Raw genomic sequence first — 20,047 nt, forward strand, 5'->3', positions numbered from 1 at the left:
CCCCCCGATCTTCTGATTGGAAAGATCTGCACCTAGCCTTCTCAGACAAGGGCGAAAAATCTCGGAGGTCCTGTGTGCAAGTTGTGCTTGTTAGAGATCCCTTGGTGGTCTAAAAATCGATGAGTAGGCTTCGGCCGCCACCCAGGCAAAACTGAAAATGTTTGGTGTGTTCTACGTGATCATATGATCTTATGCAGTTGGGAGCGCAGTAAAACACTTACAAAACCACACCAGAAGAAATTCTCAGAACTAGTGCCCTGGAGACAGTAGACTCGTATGCTGAAACTCCAATTCATGCATACACAGATGGGTCAGCAACAAACGCTGCTCGGAATGCTGGACACAGATCTATCATCAAATATCGAAACTACCTTGGAGAGAAGAAGCAGACCCAACCATTTGGCCCATGTGGAACATACAGCTCCAACTATGATGCAGAGAGAATCGCCATAGTAAAGACCCTGGAGCAGATCATCCAAGACTTTTTTGAAAGCGTAGTAACACCAAGGGATGTTGTTGTCTTCCCTGACTCAATGTCAGTACTCCAAGCCGTCGAGGGAGAAGGAGACTACAGAGGTGACGGGTACATTCTCAGCCCTGTAAAACAGATGGGCACTTCCTATGGCGTTCGGGTCACACTGCAGGGAATGAGACTGTAGACCAGCTATCAAAGACTGGAGCAAGCCTGCCCCAGACCGACACAGCCGCCTCTTTACAGACCTGCAAAAGGATCATCCAAGCCAAAAGTAGAGACGAGTGGCTAAACAGATGGGCCAACGCAGAAACAGGAAGATCTCTCTTCGGGTACATGGACAAACCCAACCCCAAAGACCCTTCAAATCTTTTTATGTAGGGCCGATCAGACATTGATCTTCAGAGCCCGCTCAGGACACATACACGCCAACAAGCACATAAACAGAATTAACCCCATGTCGGAACCCCATTGCAGACACTGTGACTACCATGAGGAGACTGTTGTACATCTTCTCTTTCACTGCCCAAACCTGTCAGTTCAATGCAGGCTCCTACACACTCCTACAGACTTACAAAGCGTGCTCTACTCTGGCGTTGACCAGATGACAAGGACATGTAGTTACTTGAGGGAGGCATTGCGCTGCCAAGAGCGAAATGCTCGCAGCTAAAGGGATTTGAAAACAACAACATTTAATTTGCTTGTCAAATCAATATACAAAATGGCTTAAAGTAAGTTAAAGGACAAATTTTGTTGGATATCAGTTCACTGTTTTGTCAGGTTTCAATGTTTATTCCCTGCCATGTGGTCAAGCTATTAACTAAGAATTCCAGTTTGATTCTCAAAAGTAGTTGCATTACAATAGTGTGTTATTGGGGTTTTTTATGAATGTTCTCTCACAAAGGTCTGAGGGTATTGTGTTGTCCTCTAGAAACAAAAGCCTGAGATTCATTTTTAAGGTGTTTCCGTTCCTGACATCATGTTTGTGATCAGCTAAGATAGAGGTAAAAAAAATAATAATGTACTCATGATTTTTTTTTACTAAGTTTAATTTCTTTTTAGATTGAGAAAAGAGAAATCGAACAGGACCATAAGTACCTTGAGTTGTGGTCATATGTTACATCATGAAGCCCACTAATTCAACTTTGTTTTGAGAAGATCTGTTGTTGTCGTCATTGACTCTCTCCATTCCAGGGTTTCAGTCATTGTATTCATCCACAGATGTGAATAACTTTATGACTTCACCAAATCTGTGACTTCAATTACTTTCTACCGATTAGATGGGTGGTTGGCTAGTGCTATGGGGTGATTTGCTCCTTCTCACCTCTCAAACATCCATTATCCTTATATCTGCCCCTTCTTTTTTGTTTGTTATTCTCTTGCAACACCTCTAAATTTTGGCATTTATATGATCTAATAATGTTGCAAGTGCTGTAAAACTCTTACTTAAACAAAAACCATATGGATGAATCATTGATGTGTTGATTCCCTGTTTTAAAAGTAAGGGAGGATGTTAAGAAAGAAGCTGACTTGTTTTCAGGTCTTTTGCAAGGACCAAGTTTGTCTCTTTCATGGAGTTACTTACTTACACCTTTTGCTAGATTTAAGAGAAAGTGTTGTCATAATTTTTTTTCTCTTTTTTTTTTCCCTCTCAGTTGAATGAAACAACCAAGGAAGTAGCAGAGAACCTTGCTCTAGCCTTCAGTGTGTCTCTGCTCCATGTATTATGTCAGCCACGCCCTGCGGGCTGGAAACCCGGCCAGTCCTTAAAGCTGCCATCAAGTCGTGGATCTCAAGCAGTGAGTTCGAGTCTCCACTTTGTCTTATGCAATACAGAAGTTTGGAATGAGAACAGAATAGGGAAACTATTACTGTACATTTCTGTTTATCACCACGAAGCTCTTTCAATAATCGCTAGTAGAGTAGAAACCTTGTATGTGGGATGATCCTGAAATGCCACACGAAAAATTGAACTGAGATACAGTTTAAAAATCAAAAACATGGACTTTAAATTTTCTTTCAAGAAATAGACCAACAGCATATCTAAATAAATAAATAAATAAATAAATAAATTGTACTTTTATTTGTCCCGGAAGGGCACTTTGGTTTACAATGGCAAACATACATTTACATACATAAATACATAATTATAAATACATACATACATAAATACAAACATAAATACGCAATATTACACTAATACAGAACAGTGTACAACCCTGCCACTGTTGGTCGCCGCTGTGCAGCACCCTGTGTCTTCAGCTAGGGTTATCGTGTCTTGCTCAAGGATACACCCTAGTGACCACCCTTCTGATCCACGTGTCACCGACACTTGCTTGACATTACTTGAGTCTACACTCACTACTCACTTAGCCACTGGAGTCCTCAGTATGGTTTGAAAGCTAATTTGTATATTTGCGAAGTCAGAAGAGAGTATATCTCTTTTCATATGAAATTGCCCAAAAATAAAAATATCTTGTTAAAACAAACATGGCTAAGTCAGGGCGCCCAGCAAAACCGTAAAGTCGTAAAAAATAGTAAATTTGGCACCCTGGTCGTAAAGGTCGCAAATGGTAGTAAATTTGCCTTGAAGGTAGTAAACATTTGGTAAGCGTTCGTAAATTAGCCTGCGTACTGAGTGATGAAGCTAGCAGAACTTTTCAGTGAACCCTAGCCGCGGTACATTACTCCGTTTTTGCCGCTCGTGATTGTGATATAATATTCGTTCATCTTTTCCGCGCCCGAGAGTACGTTTAACACGAAAAGCCAGCTATGGCGGCAGGTGGAAGTGTATGCGACACCGAGGCTCGATCGAGAAAATAAACTTTAATAAAGATCTACTTTCGCTTTCGTTACCACCCAAAAATTTGCCAACGATAAACTGATAACGCAACATTAATTGTGATATGCAGGTTGTACAGTATAATTTAGTATAAACGCTGTGTCGCCGTGCAAATAAAATATAATCATTGCTCGGACTCTTCACCGTGCTGTCACTTGTGCGTGTGTGTGTGTGGGGGGGGGGGGGGGGGTGAAAAGAAAATACAAGTGTCGTCCGATTTTTAGATTGTCGGGTTCGCCATCGTGACCGGTCATTGAACCTTCGCACGAGGCACCACAAGATACGGCATCGGTGAGCACCGGCGTTTGTTGGGGTCGCCAAAGCTCATTAAAAAGTAAAAGTCTGAGCGTTGAGAAGTATAGGACTACAGAATAGGGCAGAGATTATTGATTTTTTTAAGATACACTCTTAGAGACACTCTGGGGAGGGGGGAGGGGCTGAAGGCAACCCCAGAGGACAAAAACTTGTAAGCAAATTTCAGATTTTTGATGAGTCATGACACCCAGACTGGTTCTTGACAGTAGAAATTCTTGTTCAAGGCCTATCCGAACACTCAAAACAGAATTCATTTTTTTAAAAATAATAATAATGAGAGGAAAATATTAGGCCCCTCTTAGAGACTGAAATACTAAGTCAAGCAAGACCCCAGTGCGACAATGACATGTTGTTGACTGGATATGTTTTACGTGTGTGTGTGTGTGTGTGTGTTGTTGTGTAACAATGCCCTGGAAAATGGATGGTAGACCGGTGGCAATTGGAATGGACCTTTTTTTACAATACCTTTATGAGATATTTAAGGGTGTCGTGGCTTCTTGAAAGGAACCTACATTTTTTTTAAATTTAAAGAGAACCTCATTGTGTGATCTTAATATTCTTGATGAAGGCTCTAAGGCCTTATTTAGCTGTGACTCTCAAATCTGTTGTGATCCTTCATACACCTGGCTCCCAACATTTACGCCATACTCATTATGTTTCCTCATCAGCTCAGAAAGCCTAACTAGTCTGCTCTCCTGGTATCCTTGTTTTTCTAGATGTTCTTTAGAAATTTTTAAAGACTTTCTGGGCCATGCTATAGGATTTTGCAGTCCTGCAAATTAAATTATGGTGAAAAAGACATAAAGCTGAAGCTATTGTTAAGATACGATCACTAAACGACATGGGAAAAAGCAGACTCACCGATTTCACAACCCCCAAGATCTACACCTGGTCCTGTGCTACATTTACTGCCTATTGTCACCCATACTGGATTTTGCCCAGTTATGAATAGTTAAAATGCTCACACAAACAAATCCATCAATATTTGACTTAATTATAGCCATTTCAAAGTAACACCCTTCTCTCCTGGATGCGTACAATTGTGGAATCCCTTGCGTATTGAAAGAGTAAAGATTAAGAACAGCACCCCTCACTCCTGTTGATATGGTCTCCACAGGTTCAGACGATCCCGTCAGAAGACATGTCCTTTGTGATGGCCGCTGGGTTCATCATGGCCACACCATCCAATCACCACATGCGAGAGAACTACGGTCTATACGCCTGTGCCGGCTGTGGGGGTGCTGGTGACTTTGGTGGCGAGGGCTTTGTCAGCGATTTCGGTGACGTCGACTGTGGCAGTGTGGGTGGCGGTGATGTTGGCGACGCTGGTGGTGACGCCGGTGGTGACGGAGGGGCAGGCTGTGGCGGTTGTGGTGGCTGCGGGGGTTGCGGCGGTTGTGGTGGTGGGGGTGGCTGCGGTGGTGGGGGTTGTGGAGGTGGTTGCGGTGGTGGCTGTGGGGGCTGCGGGGGCTAAGATGAATGTGAGGGCAACCTGTTTTGAAAATAGAAAGCCTTCCCCCCCACCCCATAAAGTAGACTATTTACTGTCCCTTTTTCTTATTGTAGAAATGTCTTGAGAGACTTGTCCTTAGGGTGGCTCCTGTCTGAACTGAGCGATTGAAAAATTGAGGTCATATGTATATATATATTGTTGCTGTAAATCTCAAACTGTTTATCTTCCTTATCCTGCAATGGAGATATGTGGCTTGGGAACTACACCAGCAATAGTTTAAAGACAACAGATGCCTTTAAATACAATTTTAGTATTGGCTGCACTCTCAATGAAAATGTGGGTTTTGGAAGAATGGGGATGATGTATTAAGAATTGGAGACTCAAACTTTTATCTCCACATTGTGATGCGACGTCTTTGTTGCGGCAGCCAGATCCCTCTCACAGCTATCCAAAGTGGACCATAATAGCAGAAGGAATCATTACAGAACTCATCACTTAAGTTGTGTGCATTGATGGCATTCTCTGTCATAATAATAGCAACAGAGATTTAGAGGCTAATTTTAAAGATCATGTGTTCACCATTTATAGTTGCTGTGCAGTGTTCTCCTTTCTTTCTTATACATGCTTCGTTGCATCCAGCTGTGACAAAAATATAATGAACGTCATATTGATAGTGTTTAATGAGGCTGCACTTGTAAATGACTAAAAATTCTAGTTCAAAATTTGCAGGTGTGGATGGAAAAAAATCCTCAGCAGTTTGACGCCACAGATATTCAGCAACAACAGATGGCATGGATTTACAAGGATAAATTAACCTTTTACTGTTTTATATTGTTTTGCAGTTAGATTTGTCATTAAAAAGGTTCTTCAGATGTTTGGTGGTTGTGCATGTAGTTGCGATAGTCAAAAAATCACATTTTCTTGTAAATAAAAGAAAAAGAACTTTTTTTATTGTAGCTGCTCCGTTTATTATTTTCTTGTTTAACCAAGCTTTTCATTGCATTTCATAAAGGGCCATTGTAATAACATTGTTTTAAAAGTTGATACAACCTAATTAATGAACTGTCACTATGTGGCTACGTGTAAGATACCAGTTGCTCTATGATTTTCACTTGAAATACTTATAAATAGACAGCTGTTTGAGGGTACGAGGGCACCAGAAAGTAGCAGAGAAGAAGACGTGTTACAATATTTGATACAATGGTTATGTCCATTTAGACAGGTGTTTTGTATTGTTGTGAAGGTGGGAAGTGGAGGAAAATGTTTTGTACACTTTTAATGTGTAACATCTGGAGGAGAGTCAAAGTTGTTGCCTTCTTTTTTCTGAGACCTCATCTCAATGGATTGTTGTTCTTTGAGTCTTGTATTTTTCATATTGTTTAACTTTAAAAAAACAACAACAATGTATTGACTGTTCTGGAGATATTCACCTTTTGAGGTTCTTGCAATCTCTGGTCTAAGTAATCTCAGTTTCTCCCCTTGATGGTGGTGCATATTTTTCAGATACTTTTGTCTTTACAAAATGTCTTTCTGTGTGTAGTGCATTTTCAAACATTGTGATCTGTTCAAATAAGTGACCACTTGACCGATATGACTACGTTTTGTAGAGGTGGCAACCACTGTGGTTGGTTATTATTCATCCAATTTGCTTGAAATTTGTTTGTTTTTTTTAAACAAAAAAACTACTTTTTCAGTAGAGTCAAAATTATTGTTAATGTTGATTCTGTGATGATGTTTTTGTTGGTTATAGCAATGAAACCGTGTGTCTGCATTCATTATTCTATTGCAGCAGCTAGGTTTATGACTTGTGCTTGCAATATGGAAAGTCTTGTGGAAATTCTTTCCAAATGTACAGACAAATAACTGTGTAATGTTGCCTTTGTTATTGTAGACATTTATGGTCAGAAATTAAGGCTTATCAAAACTCCACCTTTGTGCTTGAAAATGAAAATCAGGGCAATATATTATAAAGATGTTCATATGTTGAGAAGTTTCTTGTTTTTTCTGTAAAAGAAGTCTGTCACTTCAAGTGCTACATTCTTTTCTTTTTTTTTTTTTTTTTGCACTGCAATTGTTTTCATAAGTAGATCTCTTTGATTCTAGAACCATTGATCAATGGCGGCAAACTTTTTTTACTGTAAGATGTTACTATTTTGACTATTTGTAGTGCTTTCTTACTTTAGTACCTTTTGGAAATGACAAACCTAGTTATTTACTTCAATTCTTATGTTATTGTTTTTATTTTGTCTGAACTTGTTAGAGACTATCTCCACTTCAGGTTTGCATTAACATTGTAATGAACTGAAACTGGACGTGTGAGTGCTATTTAGAAAACTAGGTTGCTGGTGAATGGATATGAACTTCTGGCCTCTTGACTCACTGAACCCTAAGACCCAGGCCACCTGTTGCTGCCTGTGCCTATAGATTTTTGGCATTTTTTTAAACAGGAAAAAAAAAAAGGTTTTATTACCAAAAAGCCATTAAATTTAGGGAAAGCACTTCATTACAGTGCTTTTGATAAAGTGCCAAATTTGAATTCTGTATGTAAAACAGTTTTTGACGTGTATGAAAATAAAGAAGGATTCAAAATGAAGAAAGAAATGATTGATTAGGAGATACTCAAGAAAATACAAATTTAAAAAACAAACGCTTTTTTAAAAAGAAATGACAAAAGGCAAGACTTTATAACTCAAAAGGCAGGATAATTGTTGTTTAATGCTTTGTTTCTGTTTTCCAAGTGTGTGCACCCTGTGTCAAATTGGAATATGCTAGTGTTACGATGGAAGTCTTTCTGTGTTTGAGTCACTGTGGCCCCAGCATTAAGCATGAAATGTGCGTAGTGCTCAAGGATAATTTAAAGTATTTGTTTTGGGATGAATTATAGTCTTTGACATGATTTTTATTTTTATTTTTGTTGTTGTGATTTTTTAAAATATTTTTTTTAGTGCATGTGCCATGCTGGAGTCTTGTTTAAGGATGATGGCTGTTTGTTTTCTTGTGGATGCATTCAAAATTGAGTTACAAAGCTGCTTTTTGATGTGTGTGTCCATTAAGAGAGGTGTTCATGAACTTATTGAGGAACGCATTTAAAATAAGGGGAAGAATTTTCTGTTATTCTTAGCAGTCAACCACCACGTGTATGTTTGGCGAAAAAATAGTCTGTAACATTTGATCAAGGACAATTTATTCATTTTAAATACTGTTGTCCCTGATTTAATTGTACAATACAAACTAATCCATGTAGTCTGTAGCACACATCTTGACTTTCAGGTAGAAGAAGTCAGCTGTGTCCTGTTAGTGTTTTCAGAGTTTAGTCATTTTCAGCCTGATTACCATGGAAATTTGAGGTTGAGTCTTTTCAGAGAAGTGGAAAGAGAGGTAGATGATCACTGATTATCACATCATCATGCCAAAGAACCAGTCCAATAAAGTTTGGTGAAACTAGAGGAATTAAGGCATGAGTGCACACCATTTAAAAAATCGACCCCAAAAATGACCTGCAGCAAGACATGACAGCGATTTGGCCAGCACCTTAGATTCTTATGATATTGTTCAATTATTGTGATTTGGGTCACTATATTGGGGTGATTTGTGTTGAGTTGTTCGTTCCTTTATTATACTGTAAGACTTTTTGATATGGTAAATATGAATGAATGTATAATTCTGGTGACATCATGGTACTACATATACTATACCCACTGTTTTTATTGCATGCTGAAGCACACATGTGTTCATTCTTATTGTTATGCATAAATCCCCGTTTTGGTTACTTTTTAGTTTTACAAACATTTTTACTGTTTGTTTTGCACATTTACATAACTTTTTTATTTGTTGAAACTGTGTCGCTCGTTTTTTAAAAATTTGTTATCGGTACCCTGCTACACTGCACTGATGTTTGTGACATGTGGAATGACTTGCCTACTGGGTGATTTAGCAATAATCTATGTTAAGGATGTATCAGTCCCATTTTCTTTTAGCAATGTATGCTATTTACAAGTAGATAGCTTTTTAATTCATAATTTGTCTTCTTTTTTTTTTTTTACATTTTAAAAAAAGATTCTCTTTATTATTGACTCCCTAACTTTTTATGAGTTGACTAGATTCTTTATTGTGTGTGCATCTTTCAAGGCAGTGATTTGACAAACTTCTAGATTTCAGGCTTTTGGAATTGGAATTGGGGTTGGCCAGGTCAAGAAGACCCTAATGTGTGTCTCTGCCATTGTAAGAACACGTCCACCTTTTTTTTTACGCAGAATGTGTGTACTTTTTTTACTATAAAGGCATTGAAACAATGTTATTATTTCAATCCGTAACAGAAACAGCAAGTATAAAAACTGAATGCTGCAGTTTTCACTGATATGTTGATTTTTGTGTGCAAATTGTTTCAAATTGTTATCTTCCCGTATACAGTAAGAAAAAGTGCACTTTATGAATTGTGTCACTCCAATCCTGTTTGCAAGCCAACTTGTCCTCATGTACTGATTAATATTCTGGACAATGTATTTCTAAAGAGAAACCAGTGACATTTTCCAACTATGGTTATGAGATTTGATACATATCTCTGGTTCCATCAAAAGTCCATTGATATGAGTACTATCCTAGAACCCAGAAAAATAAAGAAAAAGAGCAAGTAAAAGAACAGCTGATAATGTGGATGTACGGGCAAGGAGGACAGGACATCCCTACACATAGTTGGAGAGACTGGGCGAGGCTAGTGATAACTGGAGAGAGAGAGTTTTTTTGCAACCTATGATCCCTAAGAAACCAAAGTCGGAAGTAAGAATAGTGAGGACAAAAATCTAGTTTTCTTCATGTTTCAGAGTAGACTGTCGATGGACAAAGTTGAAGCAGTGAAATACATTTTTTAAATTTGGTATTGTGTTTAATTGTAAAAGGAACATTTTAAAGCTCAGGAGCACTATTATTGTACTGCACTATTTTCAAAAAGATAACAATCTTCGTATTTCTTTGCTGTGATGTGATGCAGTGCCTGTTTTTTTGGAGTTTTTTTCAAAGAAGGCTCAAGAGTAATTCTTTTGTTCGACCAAACTGTCTTGTGAAGAGAGGAAATAATTCGGCCTCAGCTTTGTTATAAATGGTACCAAGCTTGAGGACCGATCAAAGTCTCTGGTTTGACAAACTACAGACATGACATGAACAGGCTTTTTGTTAATGTATGGCAAAACCAGTGTATCTGAAACAGCGTTTGGCAATTCTTTTTGTAATGATTTCTTTCTCCTCTAATTTTGTCTGTCCAACTTTTCCGTCCATCTTCAGTCTTGAAGGCTCCTGCACAGTAAAACAGGACAGACTGCTTGATAACAATTGCACTTGTGTTTGACCTAAATTTGTCACATTTTTATGCATTATTTGTCTTTTATTGTGATTTATTACTTGATTTACTGATCAATCCTTCATCTACCCCTTTTACTACCAAAAGTAGTATAACAACTGTAGTTTATGAGTTGGGATCAGGTTTTCCAATACAGCATAACAATTAAGATGAATGCAGCTTGTGAGTTTTAAATGTTCAAGTTCAAGTAATATATCTTTGTTAAATATATCTCCATGAACATTAGAGGTAATTTTTAGCATGTTGTGTTTTTTGCCATTGTTCAGCATCATATAGTCTCAGAGTATATATCAATTACTTTTTTTTTTGCTGACTAAATTTATGACCATTTCACTAAATAACCCCCCCATCTGATTGGTAAAGTTGGGTCGGGCTCGCAAAATTAGCATCCGCGAGTAACGAACTACTCGCTGGCACTACCCGCAAACAAGCAGACGGATAATGAGCCGTCTTCTTGTGAAGAGTAGTTTGCTACTCGCTACATCGGACAGAGACAACTGTTAGTTTAGCGAGCAGGCGGACCGAGAGACCCCAAGCATTCAAGCGGACGGACGGGGAGCGACTCCTTACATTGCATACTACTTATACCCCCCCCCCCCCCCCCATCCCAAAAAAAAAGAAAAATTGATTTAAAAATCACCCTCCTGCCCCACATTGTAGCTAGGCATTCAAGGCGAATATTTCTCTACAACCCCCCCCCCCCCCCCCCACCCCTCCCAAGGCCTTTGCGACAATTGGAACGCACACAATGTGACCCACACACAAGGTGAAAGGTTACTCACACAGTACTACGTTACAAGCCTCTCTTACTCCCTTTGGCACCGCTAGTGGTTTGAAACATTAGGCCTAATTAACAAACAATAGACCGTGGGCCTAACCTCGCGTCGAGTATCTCATCTGCTACAGTTCATTCATTCGCCCGCCCGCTCAGTGAATAAAATTGTGGAGCGGACCCAAAAAACGAACTGTCTTGAAGTTCGCAGGCCTTTCGCATGGCCATCCGTTACCCGTTCGCTCAGACTGAGTCCACGAGTAACGAACCCCGTCCGTCTGTTCGCCCCAACTCTACTGATTGGTGATTGATACTGTGTTCCTTGGGAACAGTAAGGAAGTCATAGTCACCAGCTACATGAGGCTTGCAAGGATGTTTTTCAGGGTTTTGGAATGATTTCAGTCAGAATAGCTGGATAAGACTAATTAGAAAACTAACCACTGAAATTTGTTTTTTGTCCTGAAACGCACACATGCCATGAAGAACATAAGATGTATAAGTCTAAATAGTGAATGCCAAATAACCATTGCTTATATTTATATACTGTCATTTTTACAAATAAATTATTGAATATTTATGTTATTTAATGGACTAAATTGAAAAATGTTATGTGACTGAGCTGTCGTTTGATGTTTAAAGCATCCATACCTCATGCTCTCAGCAAAGTCTCATATATCTACAAGCTATCTATTGATCACGTTTCCCCAAATGGGGACTTCCTCAGGACAGGGTTTTACCTAGCCAGATATATTCACCTGCCGTTGAGAAGTCTGCCATAGAAAGAGAGGTGAATAGAACGTGTCCTTCCATAGTATGTTCTTGGAGGTGGTTTTACTGGCAGACATTGAATGAGGAAAACATTTTGAAGCCAGTGTTGGAAGTAACAACAGTATAGTGACATTGATTTTCAGTACCTTTTCTAAACATACTCTTTCCTGATCTTGTTACTTTCAGTTTCACAGATAGACTTTTCAGTGATGAGGTAAGGTCAGTGATGGCTCAGACACTTGTCTTTGATTTGACAGGATGACACATTACTTCTGAAGATTTGATTGACTGTCTTCTTTTTTTTTCCTTGAATGTCATCTTTTCTTTCAGATGCAAGATTTTTTGTAAGCTATGGTCTATGTAAAGGGACTGTCAATAATTTTCTTTACATTGGCCCATGGCTTTGATATTTTATAGTTTGAAGAAAACTTGCTAACTTGTCCAGTATTTGGATATTTTATGTTTAGCAAAACTTTTGATCAGACGATATAGTAGTCTTTGACTGGCATTGTACATGTCATTGTCATTTCAGTAGAATTTACTAACATTTTAATAATTGTTGTATTTTTCTCTGGCAGCCAGCCAAAATGACACACTTGATGTTTGATCTTTAATGTTTAAGTTTAAGTATATATCTGAATAGTCAAGTTTCTTTGTTAATTGCATCTTCGTGTGTGACGCAAACAATTTAAAGGAAATGATGAATTTGCTTCAAAGTATCATCAATAGGTACCTTTTGTTCCTGCTTTCTTTTGCTGGACCGTGATGGGTCTACTCTGTATATTTTGGAAATGTGTAATCTCATGGAAAGCTGAAACCTATCAATCAATGGAAAGCCATTGTTTATGCCACTTATATCAACACTTTGGACGTTGAAATTTGGTTGAACACTATGCAAGGAGCTTTCAGGACAGTGTTATCCTCAGAAATGTCCATAAGTTAATCGTTTTTGTAGTGACCTCTGGAAAAAGTGGCTTTTATTTGTTATTTAGATTGCTTCTAGCTCTCGAGAATTCAAAAGGCTTGAAAACGTTACTTTTGAAGTTATTTTGTCAGTGCCTTTTAAAAACTGTACAGGTACCTCGTTTTGACTGGCTGTTAGACTGGTTATACATTTGTAAATGTGGTTTCCTTTCAAAGGCTGTGGTATGGTAATATGCGTCGTCTACAAAAGGATTGGTGTTGTATATAGTACAGTAATGTAGGAGACATGCCTAGCTCTGTCATCCTGACATGATCTGACTTAACAATTTTGTGACGCTTTTCATTTTCTAAAACAAAAAATTCCAAAGTTGGCAAAAATACATGTTTTTTGGAGGGTATATTTACTCCTTACCCTGCATTAAGTAACTTTTTTCTTACACTTCCTTTTGCTTAAAGCAGCATCAAGGAAAGCTGTTTAGACATTCAATCTTGAGTTTTGTTTGTAAGTATTCTTTGTTCAAATAACAACTCTAATTTTTTAGCCTACTTTCAAGTCTCTTGTGAACTTAAAATTCTAAAAAAAATTTGATTATTTGCTTTTTTCTTCAGCTTTTGTAGTTTCTGCATTTTGGAGAAAAATCAGCCATTTAGAAATTATTGATTTAAATATATATATGCAGAATCGCCTAATTTATCACCAGGTAGGGAAATTTTGGAACCTCCACTTTGAAGTTTAAAAAAGTATAGGCATTTGGTGTTGTTAGTGGTTTTATACCAGTACTTGCTATTGTTAATGCATAGTTGATACATGTTGACCTCCAGCATTGTTATTGTCAGGCTGTCATAAGTGCGTATAAATCTTCGTATTATTTGCTGTTGTCTTTTGTGATATTTTTATTAGATTCACAGCCCCTCCTTTCCCTGCTCTATTAAAAGTTTTTACTTGTAATCTATATTTTAATTTTAATCGGTGAATACTGAATACAATAAATAATACTTTTTCATATTACTTTATTATGCCAAGATTTTTTCAATTCGTAAACTATGATGTGGTTGTCTAATATTTATTATATATATTTATTTTGTATCCACGCTGCTGCTTTTTTAACCTCTTGTGATCTGAGCTTTTTCAACGCTTACAATTATATTTGAGGAAGAAGTGAGCTTTTAATGAAAACTCTACTGAAATATTTCCTTGTGTGAATTTTTCACCTATACTATAAATGCAAGTATAGCAGTATTGAGTCCTGAGAGCTCAAGAAATCAATGGGAACAGAATGGACCTGTTGTTAGTCAAAGTTTCCTATTATGCCTGCCATTCTAATTGCAATCTTTAATTGCAATATTTTTTCCTAAAATGCAAGAAACCATGTACCAGTGATCCTTTTTTTTTAAAAGAAAGAAAGCACACAGATTGGTGCATCTGCTAAGTGAGTCTTTGGTTTATTAACTCTTTATCTGCTTCGGGTTTTGAACAGATTTTGTAGGGGGTTTTTCCCCGTGATAAAATTCTGATCAAGGGTGTTACACAAAAAAAGCTATATTTAGATCGAATAGGCTGAAATATTGTTGCAGCATACACCAAAACGTTAGGAAATGAATGAACTTTTATAAAATGTGCATTTTGCAGGGAAATTTATATTTTTAAAAATTTTACGCAATCATAGACACGCCCGTAATTTTTTCTTTACACAAAAGTTAGGGAAACATAAAATCATGACTTCAAATCGGAAAGCTTCGCATTCGCATTGTATCGCATCCTTGAATGCAATCATTCAATACGCAGTGTGCAGCTCCGAGCAGATAAAGAGTTAAAGTGTATACACAAGAGAGCCATAAATAGATGATTTGTTAACCTTTTTAAAAAAAAAAAAAGTTATGGAAGTATTGTTTCATAAGCCTTGAGTGGATATGGTTGAATATGCATTGTACACACACTGAACAAATTCAGATATTGTCAGACTCTCATTTTGACAGCGTTTTGTCTATTTTGACGTAGTGAAAAATAGGTCAAAATGGAACACACTAAAACTGAAGTTGCTTTACTTTTTCAGTCTTGTCCATCCCGAATTAAATACAATCTTTTCATATATATAGTTGTTGTTATTACTCTCAGACAGAAATAAGATGAAAAAAATTCCAATTTTAGTGAAAGGAGCCAGTACATTTTTACTATTTTTTTAAAAGACAAAAATGTATTATCAGCTTCATTCTATGTAGATCTATATGCGTCTGTCATTTTTTTTAGTTTTGAGAAAATTAAAGAAAAAGAGAGCACCCCAACCAGAGCCATAACTTACACACTTGCTATTTTATTTTGAAAGTCATCTAATCGCCAAATAATACATTTTTAGTGCAAACTTACTCTAGAAGGTGAACAGCATGATTCAGAAATCTCTTTTGTCTCATACTCTGTGATCTTCTCAGAGCTTTTTAGACCTTTTCCTGTACTGTCTTGTAAACTTTTTTCTGCCAAAAGTTTGTCTTAGGCAACTGATAGACATAGCTGTTTATAGTGTGAACCAGCTTTATTGTAAAGCATGGCTTTTAAAAGGAAACTGACATTGTATACGAGGATTTGTTTTTCATCATGGATTTTGAGTGCTAAACTTCTAGATTAATTAGGCCCAAGGTCTGCTTAGTTTCCTTTGCAAGAGATGTTAGACTACAGGGTTCCTGTTTTTTTCCAGATGTATCGAGAATTCCGGAAATATTAGATGTTAAAAGTTGAAGACTTTTTTCCTTAGCTGTTGTCCTGTTCTACAGCTGCATTTAAAAAATAAAGAGACATTTTGTTTCAGATGTAATCTAATAAGTTCCGGAAGTCTTCTTGGATCTGCATGGCGCCCTGTTAAAACTTTTCATCTTACATTACTATTGTCAGTTACTCTAGTTTTGTTTATTCATTTTTTTTTACCATGACTTATCGTTTCTGTTGCTAGAAAAATATGTAACTCCATTTGGCATTACAGGGTGATTAAAAAGCACTGAAGTTAGTCGTTTTTCTTGCAACTGCAACGATATATATAAGAAATAAACCAGCTGTTGCCAAATGTCATCGGTACTTACAAGCCACTGTCATGTTACTCTTCATCATACTTTATGTGGAAGAACTTCTTTCCGTGTCAGTGATGATCATTCTTGCTCTTGTAAAGTGATGAGAGTTCAAATCCTTTGCAGCCAACTCAACAGCGCTTGTACTACCATTGCATTACTATAACCTCCACTTCTTGGTGTCTTACTTTGGAAATTAGTTTAAATTGATTCTCGTATAATATTATAGAGCTCAATAAACGCTATGTCATTATTTTACAAGTGTTTGGCTCCATTTTATTGGCTTTTCTTTCTTGCTTGGTCAATGAATGGTCATTTCATAATTTCAAAAGAATAACCCGCCCCCCTCCCCATTCACACACACACACACACACACACACACACACACACACACACACACACACACACACACACACATACACAGTCACACACACTTACTACACCATCTGGCACCAAGGTCAGTTTTCTGAGCGGACCTTATTACAGTGGAAATGTTATGATGATATGTGTCTTGTGAACAAAGTCTTCAGGACCTTTTTTCTGAGGGTATTTGTATTGTTATTGGGGCTATGCATGTATGTACAATCGAACCTGCCTTAACGGAAACCTGTCTTAACGGAATCTCCGTGCTCCCCCCTTGATAAATTTCTCTTTAATTACCTGTATAAAACAGAAACCTGTCCAATGCGGAAACGGAAAGAAAAATCTGCTCCCTTCCGAGGGTTTTACCTCTATGGAAAATGCTTTGCCCGGTCAGCCGTGATTTGAACAAAACTCAGAAGTTAGGTTCTACTTGGTCTAAACTTAACGCCATGCCGTCGGGCGAGGAAGGGGAGTAGGGGTGCAATTTGGGGGTAGATGTTACCCCATCATGTGAGCCCTGAGAGGTGCAGATGGTCCTGGTAGTGTGGGTGTGAAATACCACGACTGCTGGTGAGAGTGCTCGAGTAGCGAGCCACTACGGAAACTTTCCTGGGTAGCCAGAAGACAGAGGTGTGAAATTAGTTTGACCAATGCCTGCCCCCCCTATCATACGGCCAGCCGAGAAAAGAGTTCCTCGAATCGTTGTTACATGGCAGTAAGTGGTGGCATTGGTTGACTGTACCTGGTTACACCAATGAGTGGGGTTAAGGGTGGTAGCAAAGGAGATGTTCAAATGTTTCTGCTTTTTTTAGGTCAAACAGTGGTCCTATGAAATGCAAGCACTGGTGGTAATTGGAAAAGTAAGACTGACCCATGTCATTATCAGAGAGGATAGCAGTTGAGGTGTGAAGTTTTGACCACTGCTCGCCAACCGCGCAAACGATCCTTCATCCCACCGGCTGGGCTTTTGACCCCCCCCCCCCTCCCCCCTTTCCATCTCCCACTAAATTCCCCTGCCTAAGACGGAATTTTTTTCTGGTTCCCTTGCGATTCCGTCTTACACAGTTTCAACTGTAGTTGTAAGTAGGACAGCCAGTTGCCACCCCCTCCCTCCCTCACCCCCGGAAAAAAGCGAACACAAAACCTTTCACAGTGAAGCATTTCTGTTGTTTTATTAAGAGATCGTAAATATCTACAGGATGATGATAAACAATTACAATAATAAATGGAATTGGTATGGTGGGACCACTGAGGGAATTTTGCGCCATCTCATACTTGAACAAACAAAAAAAAAACAACCAACAAAAGATTTGTTAATAATATGTGAAAAATATCAATATCCACACATGATGAACATTTTGTTAACAAAGTTGACAAAACACCCCCAAAACATACTTACATTACAACACTCAAGGTAAGGTAACGGGTCCTCTCAATAGGTGATCTGGCTAAAAATTCAATACTACTGCACAAGAACACTCCCCTGTTGCTAAACTTCATGACAAAAACAAAAAAATCACTATTAATAACAGTACAGACCTTTAGCAATTCAAAAGATGACAACTCAAGATGAAAGCTTCTTCTAAGTATCACCACACCCTTACCAAAAAAAAAAAGACACACACATGCACAGTTTTGATATCAATAAGCTTGGTAAGCATTGGAACCATAATCCTACAAGTATTACTAGTATTCGTGACCAACTTGGGGGGGAAGAAATCTCTCTAGATACTGTTCAGTGTGAGTGTATGTGGAGACATAACAACCAGTTGTGACATCCATTTATACAAACTGACTGCTTAGAGTAAGACTCCGCCAAACACCATTTTGAAAAGTGACATATGACGAAGAGAACACTGGGCACACTAGATGCTTACTGAAGGTCCACAAAAAAGCAAGATCTAACGATCCACGTTCACTTTTAATGCTGCACAACAGTCAGTCATGACACAACCCATGACTGACAATATGCCGTAAGTAACAGTGTTCTCACAGTTAAAGCAGTTGTAAGCTTTCAGCCTTCATTTGAATATATTTCACACATACTTATCCAACTAGATCAAACCTTTTGTGAGGTTGACAAAAATAAAATAAAAGCCAATTATAGAAAAATACACTCACATACTGGTAGACAAAGAGGTAAAGATGGCAGATAAATGCAAAGAATGAAGGTTCAATTTTGCCCTCACACTCAAAAGCCTTCCACTTGTCCCCACCTTTGCTTGGCAAGAGTCATCCTGTCTCCCATATGCTCAAGAGTAGCTTGAACATCAATCAAAAAACGTTCTTTCATAGACCAGAGTCATAATAACAATAAGAACAAAAAATAGAACTTCTATAGCGTTCACTTCCATGTAGCTCCAGGTGTTTCTAGGAGTATCAATAAAAACAACCCAACAACACTTATCGTTAAATTGTCACTAAATGCAAATATATACCAACATTGTTTATGCCTCCTAAAGCCCACTTGACGCTAATCTTTAAAGAGGGTCAAAGAAAAGACAAGTTCAGGATGAGCAAGGGCCCTCAGGGAAGCACTGAGCAACTATAGTACTTATACAAAGTACCAAGTTTACTCTGCTTACCATAGGCAAAGAGCCACAACATTATATGATTACTTGCAGTCTAATACTCCTAGTTACATAATAAATATAAAGTACGGAGGTGGTTACTCTTCAATATCAATACATACACACATTTATTCCCATCAATGCATGCACACATATATTTATATATATGGTCATTGATCAAAATCTAATTATTTTGCAAATTTGGTCAATTTTAAATGATAGCAAACAGAAAACAGTGTGTTAGATAAAAACATCAAGCAATAAGAAGCAAAGTGTTGGTGTGCCACCACATCCATAGACAATCTACATACAAACATCATCAGTTTACAAAATGAAAGTAGTAAAATACATTGTACAAAATGTAAATTATTTTCTTGCCCATGTCAAACGTGTGCACACACACACACACACACACACACACACACACACACACACACACACACACATACATTACACAATTATACAACTTATTTATACAATCTGTCACAAAATGTAGGCTGCTTTACTTTCACACAAACATTTGAACTGGAAACTCCAATAAGCATCATGGGAATCTATGCTTTCAGTTCCTCACAAACCTGAATTCATAGGGATTAATATATTTCAGTTTCAGTATTCTACAGGGATAGTCAATCATGCAAATAGCCAAAAAGCACATAGCGAAACACGCACACAACCAAAAGATTTTTAGGCCCCAATACTTTTTTATCCATCTTTTTCTTTGTATTCAAAACACATACATAGCGAAATTCTTACATAACAAAAAGATTTCCATGTCCAACCAATTTCACTATGCCTGTGCTAGACTATATGTGAGGCAGCATGGTGAAATCAGGCGTTCGTCAAAATAATGAAAGTCAAGAAACTGGCATTTTTCCACCAGTTTGGCAACTTTTATCGAAATTTCGTTTTTCAGCTAAACACCTTTTATGTTCATATGAAAACACATTTCTATTTAAATTTTACTGCAAAACCTTGTTTAAAGGCAAAAAATATGTAATTTTCAGTTTTCAAGGACTCTTAAGCAATTGAAGTTACCAAACTTTGGTGGCCATTTTCTCGATAATTTTACTTTTGAAAACAGGCGACCCCACATCCTTCAATCACAAACATCTCGACTTCTGTTCAAGATAAATATATATTTTTTTCATTGAAAGCAAG

At 37.8% G+C, this 20,047-nt stretch overlaps 1 protein-coding gene across 1 annotated transcript in view; it reads left to right on the forward strand.

Annotated features, from left to right (window-relative positions):
• The window catches only part of LOC101847836, a 50,631-nt gene extending 34,422 nt beyond the window's left edge, over nucleotides 1–16,209 (forward strand). Inside the window, exons 11-12 of the mRNA XM_005106520.3 lie at nucleotides 2,128–2,271; nucleotides 4,747–16,209. Of these exons, the coding sequence (XP_005106577.1) occupies nucleotides 2,128–2,271; nucleotides 4,747–5,103 (501 nt within the window). The 3' untranslated portion in view covers nucleotides 5,104–16,209. The remainder of the gene's footprint in view (nucleotides 1–2,127; nucleotides 2,272–4,746) is intronic.
• Nucleotides 16,210–20,047: the final 3,838 nt, after the last annotated feature.

This window comes from Aplysia californica, unplaced genomic scaffold (genome assembly GCF_000002075.1).
Source record: "Aplysia californica isolate F4 #8 unplaced genomic scaffold, AplCal3.0 scaffold00540, whole genome shotgun sequence".
In the NCBI taxonomy this organism is placed as follows: domain Eukaryota; kingdom Metazoa; phylum Mollusca; class Gastropoda; order Aplysiida; family Aplysiidae; genus Aplysia; species Aplysia californica.